We start from the raw sequence: 22,366 nt of genomic DNA, 5'->3' as shown, positions 1-22,366 counted from the left end.
AACAATAAAAATCATAATTTTAACATGAAAGGTAACACAATCAATCGAACACAAGTAAAAACAAATTCAATTAATCTTACTAACGAAATCAAAGCATATCAACAAAGGTTCATCAATATCTAGTGAAAGTAAAGGTTTTTACACCATATTCAGTAAACTAAAATAGAAAAACATCACCAAAACAATGCAAGATGCAATCATCAAGCAAACCTGAAGTGAAATCTCATTACAGTAGCACTTGAATCTTCAAATCCTTGTTCCAATTGAATCTACAGCTTCAAAATCGACCCTTGGAGGGTTTTTCCTCGTGAATAATCGCATCCCTAAGGCGTCCACCTCCTGGAAACGACCTAATTTCTGGAATACATACACTTGCCAAATTCTGGCCACCACGACGTGCTTAAGAGGCACGACGTCGTGGTCTTCATAGATATCCTGTATTCTCCAAATTAGCTCAATGATCGTGAAGTTTCCACTCACCACGTCGTGTTGTTGATTACCACATCATGGCTACTGGGAATAAACATTTTCTCAAAACATGAAATTCGTCCGAAAATTTGTCTAGTTTTTAGATCATTTTGAATCGGTTTGATCGTAGTTACGAGTCATGATATATAGTCAAAACACCGACGAGGGGTCAAGCTGCCAGCAACATCCTTTTTGTGTCTATTTCAGCTTTGTTCTCCTTCTTTTGCATCTCAACACCCATTTTAACAGTAATTGAACATTTTCAAACATATTAATTATAATATATCTAAAAATATAATATTTTAATCAAATATATTAAGATAATGGCCTAAAATATGTAGTTAAATAAGGTCATATCATATATAGTGACAAAATGTTCTAGAAGGCTCTGATAACGACTTGCTTAGAGAGAAAATTGTCAACCTAAGGTTTCTATAGGTCGGCCTATGAGGGCCCTTTTCTACATTCTAGGGTTTTGACACCTATAAAGACTGCCCCCATGGAGCCGTATGATGGGTTTTGGTTATAGGAACATCCTATGTGCTCATACAAACCCTAATGTTTGGATCTAGGTTTCTCTATTGTACATGCAAGTTATCCAAGACTATAAACCCTAGATCTAGCATATGATAATCAAGATAACATATAAATAAGGGTTTAGATCATACCTTTATTGTTATATAGCAATAACAATCCCAAATCCTTCTTGTATTGACTTTAGAAATCTTAGAGTCACAAATGTCACTCCTCTAATGGTTCACAAACACCAAGAGCAAGAGGATGAAGAGGAGAGAGGATGGAGGCTACCCAAAAACGTGTGAAACCCTAGAAGGATGCTTGTCCACGTTTTTGGGTCATAAGGGATGTATATATAGTTAGGCTATTAGGGTTATCTAACAAGGAAACCCTAATTTGGATGCTTAAGCCCTAAGCAACCCATGGACCCCTTTCCTTAAGGCCTTGGACGATTTCCTCATGGTTTCCCCATAGAATTCGTCCACTCCTTAATATAAGGAAATCCATGGCCCAAATTGCAATTATCTTATAATTACAATTCCAGTCCCTTAAGTTTAATTAATCTCTTTTAGTCACAAAACTAATTACCAATTAATTATTGACTAATATTAATTAAACAATATGATTTCTCCTTTAATATATTATTCTCATAATATATTAATAAATAATATTTAATCCTTTCTCTCCATAATTCATCATATCGAGTTGCTTTGGTGAAGGCAACCCAAAAGGACCATGCACCATCGGGTCAAGTACATACCAAAATAGTTATGGACTTAGACTCTAATCCAAGAGTCTTCCACTTGGATAAGTCTAATAACTATTATGCGTATGACTTCAGATCCTGATCTGCAATCGTAGCTTTCCAAAGCCGTTGTCAACTCTGATCTAATCAGATACGCGTGTCCTTTAGATAAGGGATCATATATTCCTCCATTCTAGATATCGTGAGACATGATTTCTAATCATTCTCTTTGTAATATTTCTTGACTTCCGATTTATGACGACTGACTAATTGAACAAATCAAATTAGCCCTAGCCCGGCCGTGCATTTACGTTTGTCATCACTAAATCATTGAGGGGCCCAAAGATATCGCTTTTATCCTACTTTGGATAAAAGGAACGGATAAACTTTGATTCAATGCTCTCTTGCACTCACGCACCGAATTACACACAACAATATGTTTTATAACACCAAGTTACTAGTGCGTTTACATATTATCAATGTGCAACCGATTTGCAAGATACAACTCACACATCTCGGTTTCAAGAATATAAGATGTTATCGTCTCACCAATCACTCGTGATACAATTTATGGAGTGATCCAAGTGAGCGTGGGTTTAATCCAATGCTCAAATTCATATTCATAAGCACTCATGAACATTGCAGCAAGCATTTGCTTATGTCTAATACTCTTTTAGACAATCCACACACCAATTCATGACAGTCTTCATTCATACCTACTTCCAACATATGAACGACTGTGGCCCGTTCGAATAATTTGACTGTTCCTAACCAATTAAATAATTCAGGAAGTCAAAACATGCAAAGTGAAACACAAGGATAATACTAATCTCATATGGCCTCAAACCTTTGAGCATAAATGAAACACCTTTCATTTATCACCATATCGATTACTCATTATTTGTTGTTTCGGTTAATCAACTTCTTACTTGAATTATTACACTTGTCCTATGCTCCTAGCATGCACACAATGTTTACCTATGGTTCTTACTTTGTGAAATAGATCAAATGAACACATTTCCAATCATTCTCATTTCACAACTCCAAATCCTTTTTCATAAGTGAAAGAATATCAAATTCATACTACTTATAGAATATGTTAGATTCTAACACTTTATGCAATGATCCTTTCGTAATATCACTGCACCAAAGTCACAAAGACTATTGCCAATGAAATTACAAAGTCCTTTAACGGAGATTGTTACAAGACAATTACTTAGATATGATGTCTCTCACTCAAAGTACATTCCTTTGAACATCCTTTTTGCATAAAAGTTTCTAATCTAGACATAGATTTTCAATATTCAATTCCCAATATGGACACGTTTCCATATTTTCCAAATGACAACTCATTCTTAATAGAATCTTGTCTATTTATAATAATGTCGATATGGTCCATCCAATACGGAAACATTTCCATATTTTCCAATACTATGCTTCCAACTACTCACAAGTGACCAATCCTCGTTGAACTTTGGATTGTCCTTTGATAGTTGTTTAATTATTTTCATCAAAACCGATTCTAGTCCTTTTTCCCTCTCAATGCGCTAGACATTTGGAAAATTTTAGAATGGTCAAATATTATAGCATTTGCAATCGATCCTATACCCGAAGTGTATGGGACACGATGCATAATGTCTTACATAAAGATTTGATACTATATCAATCTTCTGCCATAATATTTTATTTGCTGTGTTCTCAAAATTCGAATTGTGAAGAGGAATGCCGTAATCATAATCGAAATTTTAAGAACACACTATGTTTCTTTGACTAAGTTATTAACATTCCACAACCTAAGCCTTTAGATTTGAAATGAAGCATAATATTCTCTCCCTTAATTATAGCAAAACAACTTTACAACTCTTATGACTTTGCAAGGTGCAACTCTTGTTTTTCTATAATTAATATTGCCAACTTGCAATACGTGCCTTAATAATCATACAATCATAATTTTTATGCTCCCACTATCATTATGATTATTATAAACATAACACTTATGCTCCCACTAGCTTTGACTTGTATTCAGAAACAGCTTAACGTTCAGAAAAACAATGCTTATTGAATTTCTTAAGTTCATGTTTCTAATACTTAGTGCTTTGATAATCTTTTATCAAGACTTCTTGAACTTATACACCTTTGCCTTAGATAGTTCATATGTGTGTCCAAACAATTAAGACTAATTGCCAAACCTCACAATTCAAATTATGGAAAGGGATACCGTAACCATAATCGAATTCGAGAATGCAATTTTACAATCACTATCTTCTTAAAATCTTTCTTAGTGAAAGCATTTCCTCACAATCATTTTCATGAAGGAGGAAATCTTATGGCACTTAGATTTAAATGGTGTATTTGTTCCTATCCATGTGAATTTGTCAAAACCAAAGTTTACGACAAATTCAAACTCATATGGATCGAACTTTCTTAATCTCGATTTCTTGCCTTATGGTAGCACAGCTGCCCACCATGTCTTCCAAGTAGTTAAGCAGCTCACCTTTTCTTATCCATGTACTTTCCATTGATCAAGGTCCTTGCCTTTTATGCATTCAAATGAGAACTCATAGGACTCACATGCATAATTAACTCGATTGGATTGGCACAGAAACAAAATAATGTCAACACGATAGGTTGTAAAACTCAACTCGTGTGCTAGTGATGATCGATAAGGTTTATTTGATTTGTTCTTGAATCCTTTCAAGACCATTAAGACTCCCACTGACTCCTTGACATATATGATTCTCTTGTTAATAACCATTTCTTGACAAACAAATATTCAAGAGTTAGTGTAGCTTTTATCAAAACATTTCATAAATTGGTCCTAGTTGGTCTTTGTCTTATCCAAGACATCACAACTTTCCACATTCGATGAATGTTATAAACCTTCTTAATACTTATCCACTCAATGTCACAATCTTAACTCTAAGACTTGTTTTGGAACGAAGTATCATTTACTTCTTGATTTAACCATTTCTTCAATTCTTGATTCCTCTTCTTAGAGATACAATTGTACTAAGACTTACTTAGAGGATCAATTAAGATATGGTTCTTAATCATTAAGACCTATCATAAAGCATAAAAGCTACTCTCCCTTCTTCTTAGAATGGAGAAACTTTTATCTTTCTGTCTACTTGATTCTTCTTATTCGTTTTGCTATTGATTTAAACCTTTTTTAATCAATTCGAATTGCACTTAATCTTATAAGTATAACCATATTTATTAAACTTTTAGTAAATCATGACGAATATCTTGTTACTCTTATGGTGGACTTGATCAACACACAACTTTGTGTACTCGATCTCCTAGTCCTTCACTTAACACTTTGTCAATGAATTAGTCTAATTTCCAAATATGAAATTTCTCATTCATCGTGCAACCAAGTTGCATGATTCCAAGTTTCTGTCCAATTGAACCTTGGGCGATGAGAAACTCTCCTTATTTGGTAAAATCTTGACTTTTCCATAAACACCATAAATAAGAATCATATCCATTTTGTTGTAGAAATATGCAAACATCAATTTTCATAACGATTTCATTGCAAGGAAATAAACAAATAAATAAATAAGACAAACCAAAATTTGTTTTATTTATAAAAGCAGCGGAAAACATTTGTCCTTACAATGCAAAATCCATTGAAAACTATGTATTTCAAAAAGAAAAATTTCTAACAACTCTATCATAACTATCTAAGCTCAAAATCTAATCTTCAAGTCCATGCGATCAAGATCCATTTCTTGGATTCATCTTGCTCTTTCATCAAGCTTCCTTTCTTTTCACCGATCCTGCAAAACATTCAAATGCAATCTTATCACATCATGTATTTAGAACCAATGAATAGGAACTTAACGAAGTTAGATAGTGGATTTACCTTAAGCGCAGCCATACTCTTTGACTCTCCCATCTTCTAGACTCTTCAGGCTCCTTGGGAAGACTTGTATCCAACGCCCTTTCTTTTTGCAACAAACGCAGGTCGGTTCTCCTAGAACGTCCTCGGAAGCATGGTCGGTTGACTTTCCCAACAAATACGCTCCACTGCTTCGCCAAATCATTTCTGATTCAGCAGCAATGAGCATGTAAGTTAGGTCAATGAGGTTGTCGTCATGATCCATCATATAATACTTTCTTTTGAACTCATTATACGATTCAGGAAGTGACTGCAAAACCCAATTCACAGCCAACTCATCCGGGAATGACACACCCAACATTAATAACCTATCAATGTGTGATTTCATTCCTAGAACGTGGGCACACACGAGTTTACCATCTTCATGTTTCATTTCCAATAGGGCTTTAGTGATATTGAACCTTTCAATTCTTCGATCTTGTGGGTTAGGGAGAACAATTGGAGGTGGTGGAGGAAGTGAAGCATGATTTCTTGTTCCTCGATCGAATCGTGGAATACCATCTTCATGTGGAATGCTTGTTCCACGGGATTTGGGAAGACCATAGTTGTCGAACTTTGACATCTACAAAATGGGAGAAAACGAATTCAAGTTAGTTGATTGATTGACTCCTTAGCAAATCACCCAAATGAGATACTAAGGCTAGGACCCAACACAATATTCTACAATTCGGGAGAGGGATGCCGTAACCCAAATTGCAGAACATTTGAAGGTAAGTGAATGACGATTCACTAATTTCCACCATGAAAAACGAAAAAGAAATTTAAGTTTTAAATCTATGAAAACTCCTAGATCCTATGAGATTCATTGAACATTTCAATGGCATGTTTAAATCTCGATATGCCCCTCCTTTTTGTGACTGGGATGCCAAGGATCACAAAGCGGGTGTGAATAACCATGCAAACTACATGGTGCCCTCACATGTTACAGTCACCTATTCGATGTGCCGGTAAACCACACACGCTCCACCGAACTATGACAAACATTGAGTCACCCTTTGCTACCTTTTCTTAGAACCATTTAGTGTGCCGGTAAACCACACACGCTCCACTAACGTCTTCGCAAGGGCACAAAGTGTAATTTCATGGAATTGCATCAATTCACTTTGCCTAAGTAACTTAGATTGGAAATTTGTAAAACATTTAGTTACTTTTGTAATTCATTATACTTATAATGGAAGGTTTCGTCCTATCCTACCCATTCGGCTAACGACCCTCCACTAGTCAAGAGTGCGGTGGGTAAGAGTGGATACCCATTCAATCGTCATTTTATAGGCAATTTCCTTAAACACCCCTCATCAACCAGCTTCGTGAATGAGGCCTACTAACGGTAAGACTGACTTTTACTCATACATATATAATGTTAGACTTTTAATGTTATATATAGTATAGGGTGTATTTTATACTTTTTAAAATACTAGGTGGTCTAATTTAACAATTATACTTTTAATTCAATTAAATTGTAAACCAAAACTTTTATGGATTTATTAAACCTCTTTTAATTATACACCTTAATTAATTAATAAAATCATAAGGGTGTGATTTGAACCTTTTCAAAACAATACTAGGGTTTTAGAATTTAACATTCCTAAATTAAACTTTTAATCAACTTTTAAATTCCAAAACTTGAGGACAAGTTTTGAAACATTTCAAAATATTAGGGTTTAGAATTTAAATATACATCAAAATTAAACTATTAATCAAAATTTAAATTCCAAAACTTGAGGACAAGTTTTGAACCATTTCAAAACATTAGGGTTTCAACTATTTAAATTTCAAAACAACAAAACTTTTGAGGTCAAATTTAAACTATAAAACCTAAAGGGGAAAATGTGAAACTTTGCATAACACAAGGATCAAATAACAAATAATCTTAATTAATCACATAATTATCCATATTTGATTTATTTAATGATTTCTTGCAAAACAATTTACCAATTTAATCAAAATAATTAATCAATTATCACGTAAGGAAACAAATATTTTATTAATTGATAAATATCTTCAATTAGATCAAGAATATAGTCATATATATCAAAAAATCGGATTTATATTGATCTAATATGATAAGGCAAGTATCCTCAAGCAAAAACAGCAAGAAATCCCGGTTTTCCCTCATTCTAACCAGCCGACTCGTCGAGTCAGCATGGACTCGGCGAGTTCAGCCCCCAGAATCCCAAAATTTTGATTTTCCGTTACATCAAGCATCAATACAATAGAAACCAATCAAGGCTCTGATACCACTGATGGGTTTTGGTCATAAGAACATCCTATGTGCTCATACAAACCCTAATGCTTGGATCTAGGTTTCTCTATTGTACATGCAAGTTATCCAAGACTATAAACCCTAGATCTAGCAGATGATAATCAAGATAACATATAAATAAGGGTTTATATCATACCTTGATTGTTATATAGCAATAACAATCCCAAATCCTTCTTGTATTGACTTTAGAAAGCTTAGAGTCACAAATGTCACTCCTCTAATGGTTCATAAACACCAAGAGCAAGAGGATGAAGAGGAGAGAGGATGGAGGCTACCCAAAAACGTGTGAAACCCTAGAAGGATGCTTGTCCACGTTTTTGGGTCATAAGGGATGTATATATAGTTAGGCTATTAGGGTTATCTAACAATGAAACCCTAATTTGGATGCTTAAGCCCTAAGCAACCCATGGACCCCTTTCCTTAAGGCCTTTGACGATTTCCTCATGGTTTCCCCATAGAATTCGTCCACTCCTTAATATAAGTCAATCCATGGCCCAAATTGCAATTATCTTATAATTACAATTCCAGTCCCTTAAGTTTAATTAATCTCTTTTAGTCACAAAACTAATTACCAATTAATTATTAACTAATATTAATTAAACAATATGATTTCTCCTTTAATATATTTTTCTCATATCATATTAATAAATCATATTTAATCCTTTCTCTCCATAATTCAACCTATCAAGTTGCTTTGGTGAAGGCAACCCAAAAGGATCATGCACCATCGGGTCAAGTACATACCAAAATAGTTATGAACTTAGACACTAATCCAACACCGTATTCCACACATGAAAATTCAAGGCTCTCTTAGTATTCATGACGATTTCTTCCCGGTTTCTGTAACAATAGGAATAGAGATTTGGGAATGGTTTTGCGTGTATATTCATAATTAACATATTACATGTATTTATACAAGGAACTTTGGACTAACAGCTAATCTATAAGCTTGCCATAATTAACGGGATATGATAGCTACAAACAACAAACTTCAAACTCACTTCTATTCTCATCCTATCTTGCTCTCATTAACACTCCCACTCAAGGTGGAGAATGTATATCCAACATTCCCAGCTTGTCAAGAGAGCAATTGAACACTCTCCCATATACAACCTTAGTTAACATATCAGCGAGCTGATCTTTTGATCTGACATGTGGCAACTCCACAATCTTCTTTTCGAGGTGTTCCTTGATAAAATGTTTGTCTATTTCAACATGCTTTGTTCTATCATGTGGAACTGGATTATTTGCGATCTTCACTGCAGCTTCATTGTCACAGTGTAACTTCATAGATGACTCCAACTTGATACCCAGATCTTGCATTACTCGTTTGATCCAAAGTAGTTCGCATATGCCATGTACCATTCCTCTGAACTCTGCTTTTGCACTTGACCTCGAGACCACCTTTTTCTTCTTACTCCTCCAGGTTTCCAGGTTCCCTCCAACAAATGTAAAGTACCCAGAAGTGGACTTTCCATCCATACGGTCTCCTCCCCAATCCGCATCCGTATACCCCCATACTTGATGACTAAAGTTTCTTCCCAAGAACAAGCCCTTACCGGGGGATGCTTTGAGATACCTCAATATTCTATATACTGCCTTCATGTGTGTTTCACTTGGTGTTTACATAAAGCGACTCACCACACTCACTGCATACGCTATGTCTGGCCTTGTGTGAGACAAGTAGATAAGTTTTCCAACCAATCTTTGATACATATCTCTGTTCGTGGGGACTTGACCTGGCAGTATAGTTAGACTATGATTTACTTCTATGGGAGTATCTACTGGTTTGCAATCCAACATCCCCGTTTCAGTCAACAAATCAAGTATATATTTTCGCTGACACATCGAAATTCCATATTTTGACCTGGCTACCTCAATGCCTAAGAAATACTTTAAACTTCCAAGATCCTTTAATTCGAATTCTACAGCCAAGATAGTTTGGAGATTATTCATCTCCTCTGGGTCATCTCCGGTAACTACCATATCGTCTACATATACAATAAGGGTTGTCACTTTTCCATTCTTATTTACGAATAGAGTGATCCATATCGCTTTGCTTATACCCAATCTTTCTCATAAACTTCGAGAACTGACCAAACCAAGCTCTGGGCGATTGTTTTAACCCAAATAATGCCTTCTTCAATTTGCACACTTTCCCATTACATTCGATGCCTGTTGGTGGGTCCATATACACCTCTTCTTGCAAGTACCCATTAAGGAACACATTTTTTACGTCAAACTGCTTTAGTGGCCAGTCTCTATTTGCTGCATTGGACACTAGAATACGGATAGTGTTCGTTTTTGCTACTGGTGCAAATGTGTCACCATAATCAATCCCATATTTCTGGTTATATCCCTTTGCTACCAGCCTCGCCTTATACCGATCAATGTTCCCCTTTGCATCCAGCTTTACCGTGTAAACCCACCTGCATCCTACCGATTTCTTTCCAGGTGGGAGATTCACTGATTCCCATGTGTGATTCTTTTGTAGTGCTCTTAACTCCTCATTCATTGCCTCCTTCCATTTCTCATATTTGACAGCTTCTTGAACTTCATTTGGTATCCTCACAGATGATAGTTTTTCTATCAGGAGTGCGTGAGTACGTGCCAATCTATGAGCTAATACATAATTAGTAATGGGATATTTTGATTTTGCTTTGAGATCTGCTTGGTATTGCTTCTTTGGCTTCCCACGAGTGCTTCTTAATGGGAATCTTGGTTCTACCTCATTGGTGTTTTCCTGCAAAATAAAAGCAGACAATATGTCTGGAACGTTAGATGGAATAAATACTTTTGTTTCTGTATTAGTGACTTCTTCAGTGGCTGTGGCGGTGGTTGTACTATCTTCTTTTGGTCCAAAATTATACCCATCATCAGTTTCCAGTTAAGCTTCATAATCAAAATGACTACCGTCACCGTTACTATCTTTGTTTCCTTCACTCTCATTACCCCCACTGTCTTCGTTTCCTGATTTTTCAGGTATATGGGGCTCATCAACCACATCGTTTTCTTCAAGTACTTCATCAACAGTGATGTTAAACTCTCCAGTTCCAGAACTTCCATCGTGTGTGTTCGCTTCACTTTGTTTCTCCCCCCTAAAGCGTGCATGCACGTTCAATATATGATACAGTCTCATGGAATACCAAATATCGAGTAACATGTACTTTGTTTGTGGTTGGTTCGTAGCATCTGTAGCCTTTCTTGGTGTCTGTATATCCCACAAAAAACATTTAAGTGCACATGGTTCCAGTTTCCCTATGTTTTGATAAACATAAGTTGTACACCCAAACACTCTAGGTTCGAGTCAATTATTTATAAGCTGATTTGATAGTTCTTGCGCCTTCTATAGTGGTGTTTTGAATTCAAGCACACTAGATGGAGTTCTGTTCATGATATAGGCCGCAGATCTAACAGCTTCACCCCAATATTTTTGTGTGACATTCATGTCGAATAAAGAGGCTCTAATAATCTCTAAGATTTGTCTGTTTCGTCTCTCCGCCATCCCGTTTTGTTGGGGTGTTCTAGCGCATGAGGTTTGGTGATGAACTGCCTTATTTGTACATAACTGTTTCATCTCATTACTAATGTACTCTCCGCCATTATCCGATTGTAGTACTTGTATTTCCTTCCTGTAGACAGTTATTTTTTATTTTTTAACAGGGATATCCAAATCATATGTGTACATTCATCTATAAACGTTACGAAATATCGTGCACCATTAGGAGTAGCAACCCCAGCTGGTCCCCATACGTCTAAATGAAATTTTACGAAAGGAATAAGAGTTTTATTATCACTAGAATAGTATGAAACTCGTTTGTTCGTTGCTAACTCACATATTTCACAATTAAATTAATCTTCCATTACATTCAAAAATAAAATTGGCTTAAGCTTCTTAAGAACACTAAACGACAGATGTCAGAGTCGTCGATGCCACAACCATGCTACGGACTTATTCACTTGACTTATTCCGGTGTGATTTGCTTGACCATGATGACTTTCTTCAAGATAGTACAACTTCCCGCGTCTAGTACCATAACCAAGAATCCGATGGGTTGCTATATCCTGAAAAACACAGTCATTCAGCTAAAAAATCACATAGCAGTTTAGAGCTTCAGTAATTTGACTAACAGACAACAAATTCGATGATAAGGAGGGAACCACAAGGATTGTGTCCAGATCAATGGAGTTCGATACCTTTATCGGGCCTTCTCCTACTACCAGAGCCCTACTTTCATTTGCTGCATTTATACTTTTTAGTTTTGGGTTATATGTTACTAACAGTTTTGATGGATTATTAGTCATGTGGTCTATTACTCCGGTATCAATTACCTAAGTGTCGTCTAGTTTTTGGTTATAGTGAGACATACCCGTATTTGCAGTTGTATGGGCTGCCATTGGTGTCGGTTCTTCAGCCACTGTTGGGGTTGCTATAGACACTTGCCCAACTTTCTTCCTTGGTTTCTTGGTAAAGTCCCACCACTCTGGGTACCCAATGATCTCATAACATTTGAGTTTTGAGTGCCCATCTTCTCCACAGTGTGTGCACGTAAAGGTATTACTTTTACTATTCGATTTCTTTCCTTTGAAAGGGCGATTTCGAGTGGTCATGTTAACTACACTGTCGGTTTCTAGCTTGGGTTCCTCCATCGCCTGTTTCTAGCTTGCGAATATAGGCATAGCATGCCTCCAAACTCAAAGGTGGATATTTCCTTAATACCTCACTTCTAGCCTGATTGAACTCAGGATCTAGTCCTGTCATAAAGATATGTACATGGAAACGTGATAGTGTTTTCTTTGCTGCCACAACTTCTTCAGTCTTATCTCCTTCATTGCACAGACGAGTATCAATTTGTTGGAATAGACTTACCAACTCATTATAATAAGTTGGAAAGGATCGTCCGGTTTGGCGGGTACTAAACGTCTTCCTGTTTAGTTCAAAGAGTTGGGTCTCATCAGTTCCGTCATAGAACGTTTTTGAGACTGTATCCCAAATATCAGCCGCCGTTTGGAGCCTGATGAATCGACGCATTAGGGTTGGACTCATGGAGTCGATGAGCCAACTCTTAACCTTATTATTGTCGATCAACCAGGTTTCAATTGCTTTTTCATTCGTGGTTGGTTTCATTGTTGTGCCAGTAAGGAAACCTGACCTATTTCGTGCTCAGATCCGCATCTCCATTAGTTGAGACCACAATGGGTAGTTCGTTTCATCGAGAGTGACTTCGGTGGGAAAGGATGTGTCTTGAACATTCTGTACAATAACTTAAGACGAGGGATTTGATGAGCCTGAGTTTTCTTCGTTACCAATTGTTGATTAGTTTTTCAAAGGTTTAGGTTTGTATTGCTCTGATACCATGTAACAATAGGAATATAGATTTGGGAATGGTTTTGCATGTATATTCATAATTAACAGATTACATGTATTTATACAAGGAACTTTGGACTAACAACTAATCTATAAGCCTGCCATAATTAACGGGATATGATAGCTACAAACAACAAACTTCAAACTCACTTCTATTCTCATCTTATCTTGCTCTCGTTAATAGTTTCTCAGTATTCATTTTGTGTTTATCGTTTTCCATTGTTGCTGGAAGGTTGGTATATCTGCATTAAATCATGGGGTTTTACTCTGTTGCTTACAACAGATAGAAGTGAAGTAAAAACCTTTAAGGACATAATTCTGATCCGTACAGTTCTCTAAGATCAAGATCAAGTGTCAATAGGTTGGTTTTACTTTCCTGTATTGCGTTTACTTTCGTCCAATAATAGGGCACTCTTTTTCTACCTTTCTTATAATCGATCTAATCAAGAGAATGATTGATCTTTGTTTTTGGGCGAAACTTGATAACCATATTAATAATAATTTGATTAATTATATACAACTATAATTTTTAATATTATTTGTCGGTTTTGTTACATGTTTATTGATTCTGATTTACAACAGAAAAAACATGGTCTATGGTTGTGGATGACTTGTGGTTCCGTTTTTGGGATAATCGGATACCAAAATTTCCTTTTTGCATCGATGATAATAATAGAGCAATATAATTAATAATAAACTAGATTGGTATCCCCGCTACGCGGGGGTCAAAAGCCTTCAATGTCGTTTACAAATTTATTGGGTAACCTTATATTTTTAGAGGCTTATTGATTTATTTAATTTTATTGGATTGTATGAACATAGTGTCTTTACATGGGAGGATGAATTGCATTTGAAAGTAAACATTCATAAGGTTGATACATAAGCAAAAGATGTGAAATATATGGAAACATTAAAAAAAACACACAACAGAGTTTCTATCCTAATGTGTCGTCCGGAATAACCTAGTGCATCCTCTGATTCGTTTTGATCAGTTTTTTAGTGGCCTTGTGAACCATTGCAAGCCCAGCCCAAGCTATATTCAGCTCAACACCAAGAGACTCCACTAGCCCTTCCTTTAATATTGAAACCATTTCATTTCTGGGCCACGAAAGCTCTTCACTTGAATTTTGTAACCTTTCAGCTTTCCTGTTCTATGTACTGCATCAGCATATCGAGTTGCCAAACAATTAGACTCCATTTTTGTAGTATGTTGTTGTTGTCATAGACCAGAAACAAAACTTGAATGGTTATTTGCAGGAAAGAAGATCATAATCAATCACCTTTTCCTTGAACACTTTCCAGAGTTTTTATGATGACCAACCATGTAATATGTATTAGCAAGATATGTCCACCTTCCCACTTTACCCCTACCTCCTCTTTAGTGTAAGAGTAGCAATCCATGTCAACCTCAGAGGACACATATTTTTATCTTTTTATACTAATAATAGAAATAGGTAAGAAACTTAGACTGACCCCCCAAATTTCCCATAATACCCCTTTCCTTTAATGCAAACATCATCAACATTGCCTTCCAGTTTTACCGGATCTTTGTCATTTTTCATGACACCAACCTGATCTTTACCAGAGCCTTTTCCTTGCCCATGATTCAAACGATTGGAATTGATCAAAGTAAAACCACTCACTTCTAATAACACATCTACAAAAATAAACAAACTAAAAAAACATTATAAAATAGGATAATTGTATGTAGAATAGTTTAGTAATTTCAAAAAAACAAAACAAAAAGTTTGCAAAAAAAATCGTAAAAATTAAATTCATAAAAGTTGTAAGTTCAAAACAGTTGTAGAATTTAGTATCATGTGAACAACTTTAACTTTGGTTTTACCAGATACATTGCTTTGAGCATAAAGATATGCAAAAAGTCAAACTAATGAACTCAAGAGAATTTTCAGTCAACCACACTGATTGAATTGAAACAAATACCATCTGATGATCTCCTTCATCCGACGTTCTTTCTGATGTTTCCAAGAACATTGGCACAGGTTGATCTTCTCATATACCAAATTCGCCATTTGATGAATTCGACTTGTTAATCTCTTGGTAAATAGTTTGAATCTAGAGTCAAAATCTTTAACAAAGTAGAGAAAAATCAACATGGTTTGTAGAATGAGATGAATTCAATTATACCTCAGGGAAACACTGTTTCTTGTTCGCAATATTTGCAGGAGGTTTCCTTCTTTCAAAAAGAAAAAAAAAAATCAGATCAAATTGTTAGTCCAAAATGTAAAAAGATAATAAAAACCAAACATTGTTCAAAATTAAAATCCAGTTTTGACTTGAGGAATCTGATAGAATGATTTATCACATCAAGTTTCTTCGATAAGCATTTTAATAAATATACTCTAACTTTTAATAATATTCTTATTATCGAAAAACGTTTTAGGCCAAAAATTAAAAAGATCAAAGTAAACTTGGGCGAGAGAGACGGTGACGAACACAACATGAACACGTTGCAGAGATTAAAGCCAAAACCATTTCAACAATTTATGTGTCTATATTCTTAAACCCAATAAAATCAAAACATTATTTATTTATTTTTTAAGAAAAATAGTTGCAGGTACTTACTTGTTAAGATGCAGTACAATCATTCTTTTTGGATGATTTGCCTGTTACAACAACAAAAAAGCATACAAGTCTATGATTTTGCATAACCACAAAGAACAATTTTACAGTGTTTTCTAAACTTTTTGACACATTTTACTTATAGGTTGCACAACGTTTACGCTTAAAAGTCAAGAGCAATGGTTGTAAAAGCTCATGTGTTTGCAAGTGTGTTTTTTTAAAGCCAAAATGGTTGTTTTGGTATAAAATGTTAAATATTGTTGTCCATACAAAGGTAGAGCACGTAATAAAAATTATTTTTTGAACAGCCTTCTAAATTGTAAAGAAAGGCAACAAAAATGCCCAAATAAATTTAACATGCTGCAAATAATAACAAATAAAAAAAATATTAAGTGTTTGATTACCCAAGGTGTGGGCACTGACAAAAAAGGTTTTATGTTGACATGTATCAAACTTGTAATTAAAAATGAAACTTTGTTGCCCACCAAAGTATGAAAACAAAAAATGAAAATGAAAATAAAACATGAAAAATGTCACTTGAAAGCAACAATATAAACCAATTTTAGCCATAAAAATTTCATAACTTAAATAATCGAAAGCTGAAAATCCCTTAATATAAAGTGAAACTGTATTGTTACTTATGACTATTAGCCATAAAACATACATAACAAAACTTACTTGGTTGCAACTTAACACACACAACAGCCACTGGCATTTTGTTTCTACAGATTGGTGATTAAGATAGTATGCTGCTGTCTTATACCCATCTACATATAGACTATTTTGCTTAAAATGATAATGAACTTTGAAAGAAAAATATCAATTTTGAAATATATATTGAACGAAATATATTAAAATTAAAAAATATAATGAAACAAATTAATAGCACATTAATTACTTTTTATAACCTAAAAATTATAATTCTTAATTAAGAAAATAAAAAATTACCACAAAATAACAAGTAAAAATTAGTTTCTAAAAATTAACTACAAAATTACATATATCAAAATACATGACAATATAACATATGGCAAAAAGATTTTTATTTATTAATATGAATATATTTTATTATATTCTTATTTAGTTTTATTATGCCCAAAATTTATGTTATAAATAAATTAAAATTACAATCATTATATAAAGTATAAAGACAAAATAAAAAGCACACTACGTTATTAAATGCCGAAGATTCTTTTGGTTTTAGGAAACCATGAAACCTTTGGCAGAGAGCAAAAAGCAAAATATCACAAAGTTGTACAAGAAAAGACGGAACTTACAAGAAAGAAATTAAACGTTTTAATCCCTAAGTTCATTTCTTTCCCAACTGTATTGGAAAGATGATTCTTTAATATAAGTATTTCACATCATTTCGGTCTTATGATCATTCTCCATAGCATAAGCTATCTACATATCATCTATCCTTTTCCTGAATCTGTTTTCTAAAGGTATGATTTTCTTCTGTTCTTATTGATTCCTTATTCACACCTGCTCATATATACATGCGTACCCTATTTAGCTACCTATTTTTGTTTCAGCAACATGAATAACGCAACATTGACAGATACAAAATGGTTATGTGAAAGTCCAATCCATTCTGATGTAGAAGCCAAACTGAGGCGCCTCTTGGTTGAATTAGCGAATGCTGATAGAATACTTGGAATCCAGGTTCATACCACTGCTCCAATATAATTAGTTTACCATATAACTTTTACTTAGTTTTGGTGTGTGTGTGTTAAAGACTTAGGAAGCTTGAATTAGTCTTTGTGTTACCTGTTAACTGTAGAAGCACAAATACACTTGAATTTGTTGGCTTTTACAGAGGTTATGAGCTAGATTAACGAGGTTTGATAAAAGGAAGTAAAGAAATAACATACACACGTGGGGCAAAGTTTTGTATTTTTATTCTTAAAATCTGGAAAAGGGGATACAAAAGTACACTTTGCCTATCTATTTAAACTACAAAAGTACCTAAAAAGAAGAAACAAATTACTTATTTACTTGAGAACAGGGGACCATTTGGCAGTTGCCCACATGGCTTTGACTTATTCAGAATTCCTAATAATGAAAGCATATAAATTAGAAACGTGTTATAAAAATCTGGATTACACTCATAGAATTGTATGTTTTGTGATTGTATTTTACGAAAACTTTGATTATTATGTTTGTTAGGTTTGTGCATACAAAGATGGGAAAATGATCATTGATACTGCAGCCGGAGTAATGGGAAAAGATGATCCTCGTCCAGTTCAGCATGATACCTTATTTCCCGTTTTCTCTGTAACTAAGGGAGTCACGGCTGGAATGATACATTGGCAGGCTGATAAGGGGTATTTTCGTCAATTTGATATTTTTAACACCCATAAGGGGAGCTATACGTGGTATATATCTCGTTATTGAATGAAAGGAAATAAAAGTAATATGTACTTTCATTTTAGGATACTGAAACTTGATGATTATATCGCAACCTTTTGGCCCGAGTTTGGTGTAAATGGAAAAGATAAGATAAAGGTGCGCAAATTGTTTACCCTAAGCCCTATATGTTTAAACATAAAACTTAAAATTAGTTTAAGAGCATCCATATATTCTACATAGTTTAATAAACTTGTTGAACTAATTTGGTGGATATTAGAGATTCAATGAATTAAACTCAAACATATTATGATGTCATATTGGCCTTCAATATATGGTCACAGAATTATTTGATCAGTAAAATGAAACTTTATGAATATAAAATGTTGAACAAATATATAATTTTATTTTAGATATGCTGGTTAAAAATGATCAAAGTTGTATTGAAAAAATGTTTAGCAATCATTTAAAGTATATTGATTGTGGATGTCCTAATTAAGGTATAGGCTTTACGTGGTTTAATGCCAGCCATGTCACAAGTATCACATTTATATATCACATAGTTCCATTGTACATTTTCCCTATAACTTTGTAATTATACATCCGAATAAAAGGACCACATCACTTTTCCTTTTTCCCTCAGGTTCATCATGTACTTGATCATACATCTGGCTTACACAATGCTCTTGCTGGCATTACTGAGGACTACGTGTCATTTTGTGATTGGGATGAGTGTGTAAAACGCATTGCGATGGCCACACCAGAGACTGAGCCAGGTCGTGAACAGTTCTATCATTATCTATCATATGGTTGGCTATGTGGTGGGATCATTGAGGTACCATTATTATATCCATCTTATATTTTTCTCACTCCAAATACTTTGGACACGACTGGAAAAGCATGGTGCTCCTATTTTTAATAATAAGAAGGAAACCATTTTTGTCTTTTACACTAAAACCACATAGACTGAGTCCGACTATCACCTTTTCCAATTTTTTGAAACAAATTGAAATCCGTCACGGTCCAATGCATACCAGACACAGTCTAATTCATATCAGACACAGTCTAACTGATGTGTCCTTTTCAGTTATGCCATGTGTTCACACCCAGCCTTTGTGCATCTTTGTGTTATTTTTGCTTGACTTGAACATGCAGGGAATGGTTACTTATTTCATATATTTCGTTAGTTTCATTGATGTATATGTTCTTGAACATGTAGCATGCATCCGGGAAAAAGTTTAAAGATGTTCTTGAGGAAGCTTTTGTACGCCCACTTAATCTGGAGGGAGAGCTTTTTATAGGGATTCCTCCAAGTGAGATTGACGTTCACAACTCATTAATTAAATTAGTATTTCCACCATTTTTCATTTTTCCATTTTCACCACTTAACTATTTTCTATAACGAGTTGACCATTATATATATTTTTTTTGTCCATTCTAACAAAACTCATTTTCCCGCAGTTTTTAACAAGTGTTTTTATGTATTACGTATTATGACCTTGAATTTGTTTGGTAGTTGATAAGAAACCTTCATTTTTATGTGCAATCCAGATGTGGAATCGCGTCTGGCAACTTCTTCGATCGATACAAGTGAATTTAGTAGCCCTCCTCCTCCAACCGCCGCACCCCCGGTGGATAAACAACCTTACGCCGCCATGCCATCCTCCCTCGTGCCGGCGGTGCTTCCTGCCCTTGTTAACTTATGCAACATAGTTGATGGCCGCCGTGCCATAGTACCTGCTGCCAATGGAAACTGCTCGGCTCGTGCTTTGGCCCGCTACTATGCCGCCCTTGTGGACGGTGGCACCATCCCTTCACCCCATTCCTCAACCACCAACAGCCATACAACCTCCGTGACTAAAATCTTTAACAACCCTAAATCGAAAATTCATGACGCGTTTTTGGGAACCGGAGATTATAAGGATTTAGCCTTACCGGATGGGAAATTTGGGCTTGGGTTTAAGAGGATTAAATCAACCGAGGGTTTGATGATCGGGTTTGGTCATGCGGGTTTAGGTGGTTCGACAGGATACGCTGACATAAACAATCGGTTTTCTATTTCTGTGACTGTAAACAAGATGTCTTTCATGGCTTTCACCACCGCGGAGGTAGTCCGGTTTGTTTGCTCGGAACTTGATCTTCCCGTACCTGAAGATTATGCGGGATCTAGGCAGTTTCATGAGAAACCGGTAATCAATTAAACGGGGATTCATTGATACATGTTCATGGATATATATTCCGATGATATTATATTAGAGGTAACTTTTATTATGCATGTTTAAGGATTCATACATTTGTCTTGTAAAGCGATCTTCCCTTCACGCATTTGTGTATCAACGATATGTGCTTGTGACGCATGATAAACATTTTATTAAATAAGAGAATTGTTACTTTATGTTACAAATTGGAAATGTAGTGGACGAAGGAAAATCTTATCGCATTTAGGTATTTTTTTTTTTTTTCAGTTTTATACATTTTTTATCATTTAATTTGTTATATGTGTTTACATATTTCTATTGTCACATGCTATATCAGGTGATAATGGTAATATATGAACAAATTAACAATTAAATGGTTAAATGTATAAAAAAAAAGTTGTCTAAATGTGAACAAAACAAAAAGTTTATTACCTTGATAACTCATTTCCTCATTTTTAATAACGATTTTATTTTTTTATATTTGTTTGTATTATTTTTTTCGAACATTATTTTTAAAATATCAATAATTTTCTAAATATTAATCAATTCTAATATTTGCTTTTCAATTAATAAATATATTTTTGTTTTATGAAATATTTTATATAACCTCTTATAATTTTTTTCTTTTGTTTTTTAGCATATACAGTATTTTTAAGTAAATAATATCTAACAATAAAATTAAATAAATTAAATATATAACAATAAGTATGGAGGGTCTTCTAACACTACAAGAATAATCGGCAATAGCAGCGACGCCTTTAGCGGCGATGGGGACTTTTAGCGGCGACATATTTAATATCATCCGTCATTTCAATCTCATCCATCGATTTAAGAGATGACCCTACGGCTAGGATGACATAAGAAATCTCGCGTTGTTTTCCCTTCGGTGTGTCGCCACTAAAGAGTGTGCTTTGTCACTAAAGGCGTCGCCGCTAAAAGCTTATCTTGGCGATCCGCGTCATTTTAATCTCACCCGTCGATTTAAGAGATGATCCAACGACGTAGAAAACCTCGTATTGTTTTCCCTCCCATGTGTCGCCGCTAAAGACTACGCGTCGACGCTAAAGGCCGTCGACAATAAAACCCCCCGATCTGCTCCATTTTTCTGTGTTCTCCCTTTTTTTCACCATTATCGTCGACCTCATCGGAATTTGACAAAGAACTTCGCAATTTCACCCATCTTTGCTTCATTTTTCTCCTTTTCCTTTCCTTTTCACTTCTCCTTACTAAATTTCTAGCATTGATGTGTATTTATATGTTTATTTTATGTTTGTAGATATGGATGTGTATTTGTATGTGTATTTGTATGTATATGTGTATTTTGAATGTATTTTATGTATGTAAATGTGTTTTTTATGTACAATCTTATGTATATATGTATTTTTATGTATATGTATGTGTATGTATTTTCGTATGTATATGTGTATTATGTATGTGTATGTATTTTCGTATGTATATGTGAATTTTATATCTGTATTATATATGTATATGTGTATTTGTATGAATAGAAATACATATAAATAGTAGTGACGCCTTTAGTGGTGACAGAGAACATTAGCGGCGACGTATCGAGCATCAGCGGCGACCAATGGAGTATCAGCGACGACCCTTTAGTGACGACATGTTGGACCTTTAGCGGCGACGTCTGTAGCTGGTAATACTCTTATTTCTTGTAGTGTAAAAAAAATATTACTTAGCAAATAAAAAAACAAAAAAAGTTTATATAATGTAAATGTTTTAAAATTATTCAAACTTTTTAATACTTTTTAGTTAGAAGTTTATAAACTTTTAATTTTTTTAATATAACGTTTTAACCTAGTATTTAACAGAAGTATTTTAAAATATTATTAAAAAATATTAAATTGTCATATAAAAAAAGATGTATGAAAATATAAAAAAAAAAAGTTAAAAACTTGTAAGAAAAATATAAAACATTTATTAAATATTTAGTTTAAAAGCACTTGTATTAAAATTA

The 22,366-nt window shown here is 34.5% G+C and overlaps 2 protein-coding genes across 2 annotated transcripts; one reads left to right on the top strand and one right to left on the bottom strand.

Annotated features, from left to right (window-relative positions):
• Positions 1-12,505: 12,505 nt before the first annotated feature.
• Positions 12,506-13,021, bottom strand: LOC145049861 (uncharacterized). Its single transcript, XM_078998209.1, has one exon. The coding sequence runs from the start codon at positions 13,019-13,021 to the stop codon at positions 12,506-12,508; it is 516 nt and encodes a 171-aa protein (XP_078854335.1).
• Positions 13,022-17,125: 4,104 nt separating this feature from the next.
• Positions 17,126-20,597, top strand: LOC145053072 (uncharacterized). The gene is made up of 7 exons (XM_079001043.1): positions 17,126-17,289; positions 17,380-17,509; positions 18,014-18,171; positions 18,280-18,352; positions 18,837-19,028; positions 19,413-19,506; positions 19,745-20,597. Exons 2-7 carry the CDS (start codon positions 17,384-17,386, stop codon positions 20,392-20,394), a joined length of 1,293 nt encoding a protein of 430 aa, XP_078857169.1. The 5' UTR covers positions 17,126-17,289; positions 17,380-17,383; the 3' UTR covers positions 20,395-20,597.
• The last annotated feature ends 1,769 nt before the right edge of the window (positions 20,598-22,366 follow it).

The sequence above is a fragment of the Lactuca serriola genome, chromosome 5 (genome assembly GCF_051521515.1).
Source record: "Lactuca serriola cultivar US96UC23 chromosome 5, Lser_US96UC23_V15, whole genome shotgun sequence".
NCBI lineage: Eukaryota > Viridiplantae > Streptophyta > Magnoliopsida > Asterales > Asteraceae > Lactuca > Lactuca serriola.
Note: the sequence above shows the minus strand (reverse complement) of the source record. Positions and strands in the feature narration are given on the sequence as shown.

Coding starts and splice junctions, on each gene's coding strand:
- LOC145053072 (XM_079001043.1), top strand. CDS start 17,384: ATGAATAACGCAACATTGACAGATACAAAATGGTTATGTGAAAGTCCA. Junction 19,029..19,412: donor TATGTGGTGGGATCATTGAG/GTACCATTATTA, acceptor TTGAACATGTAG/CATGCATCCGGGAAAAAGTT. Junction 19,507..19,744: donor TTTTATAGGGATTCCTCCAA/GTGAGATTGACG, acceptor TGTGCAATCCAG/ATGTGGAATCGCGTCTGGCA.
- LOC145049861 (XM_078998209.1), bottom strand. CDS start 13,021: ATGAAACCAACCACGAATGAAAAAGCAATTGAAACCTGGTTGATCGAC.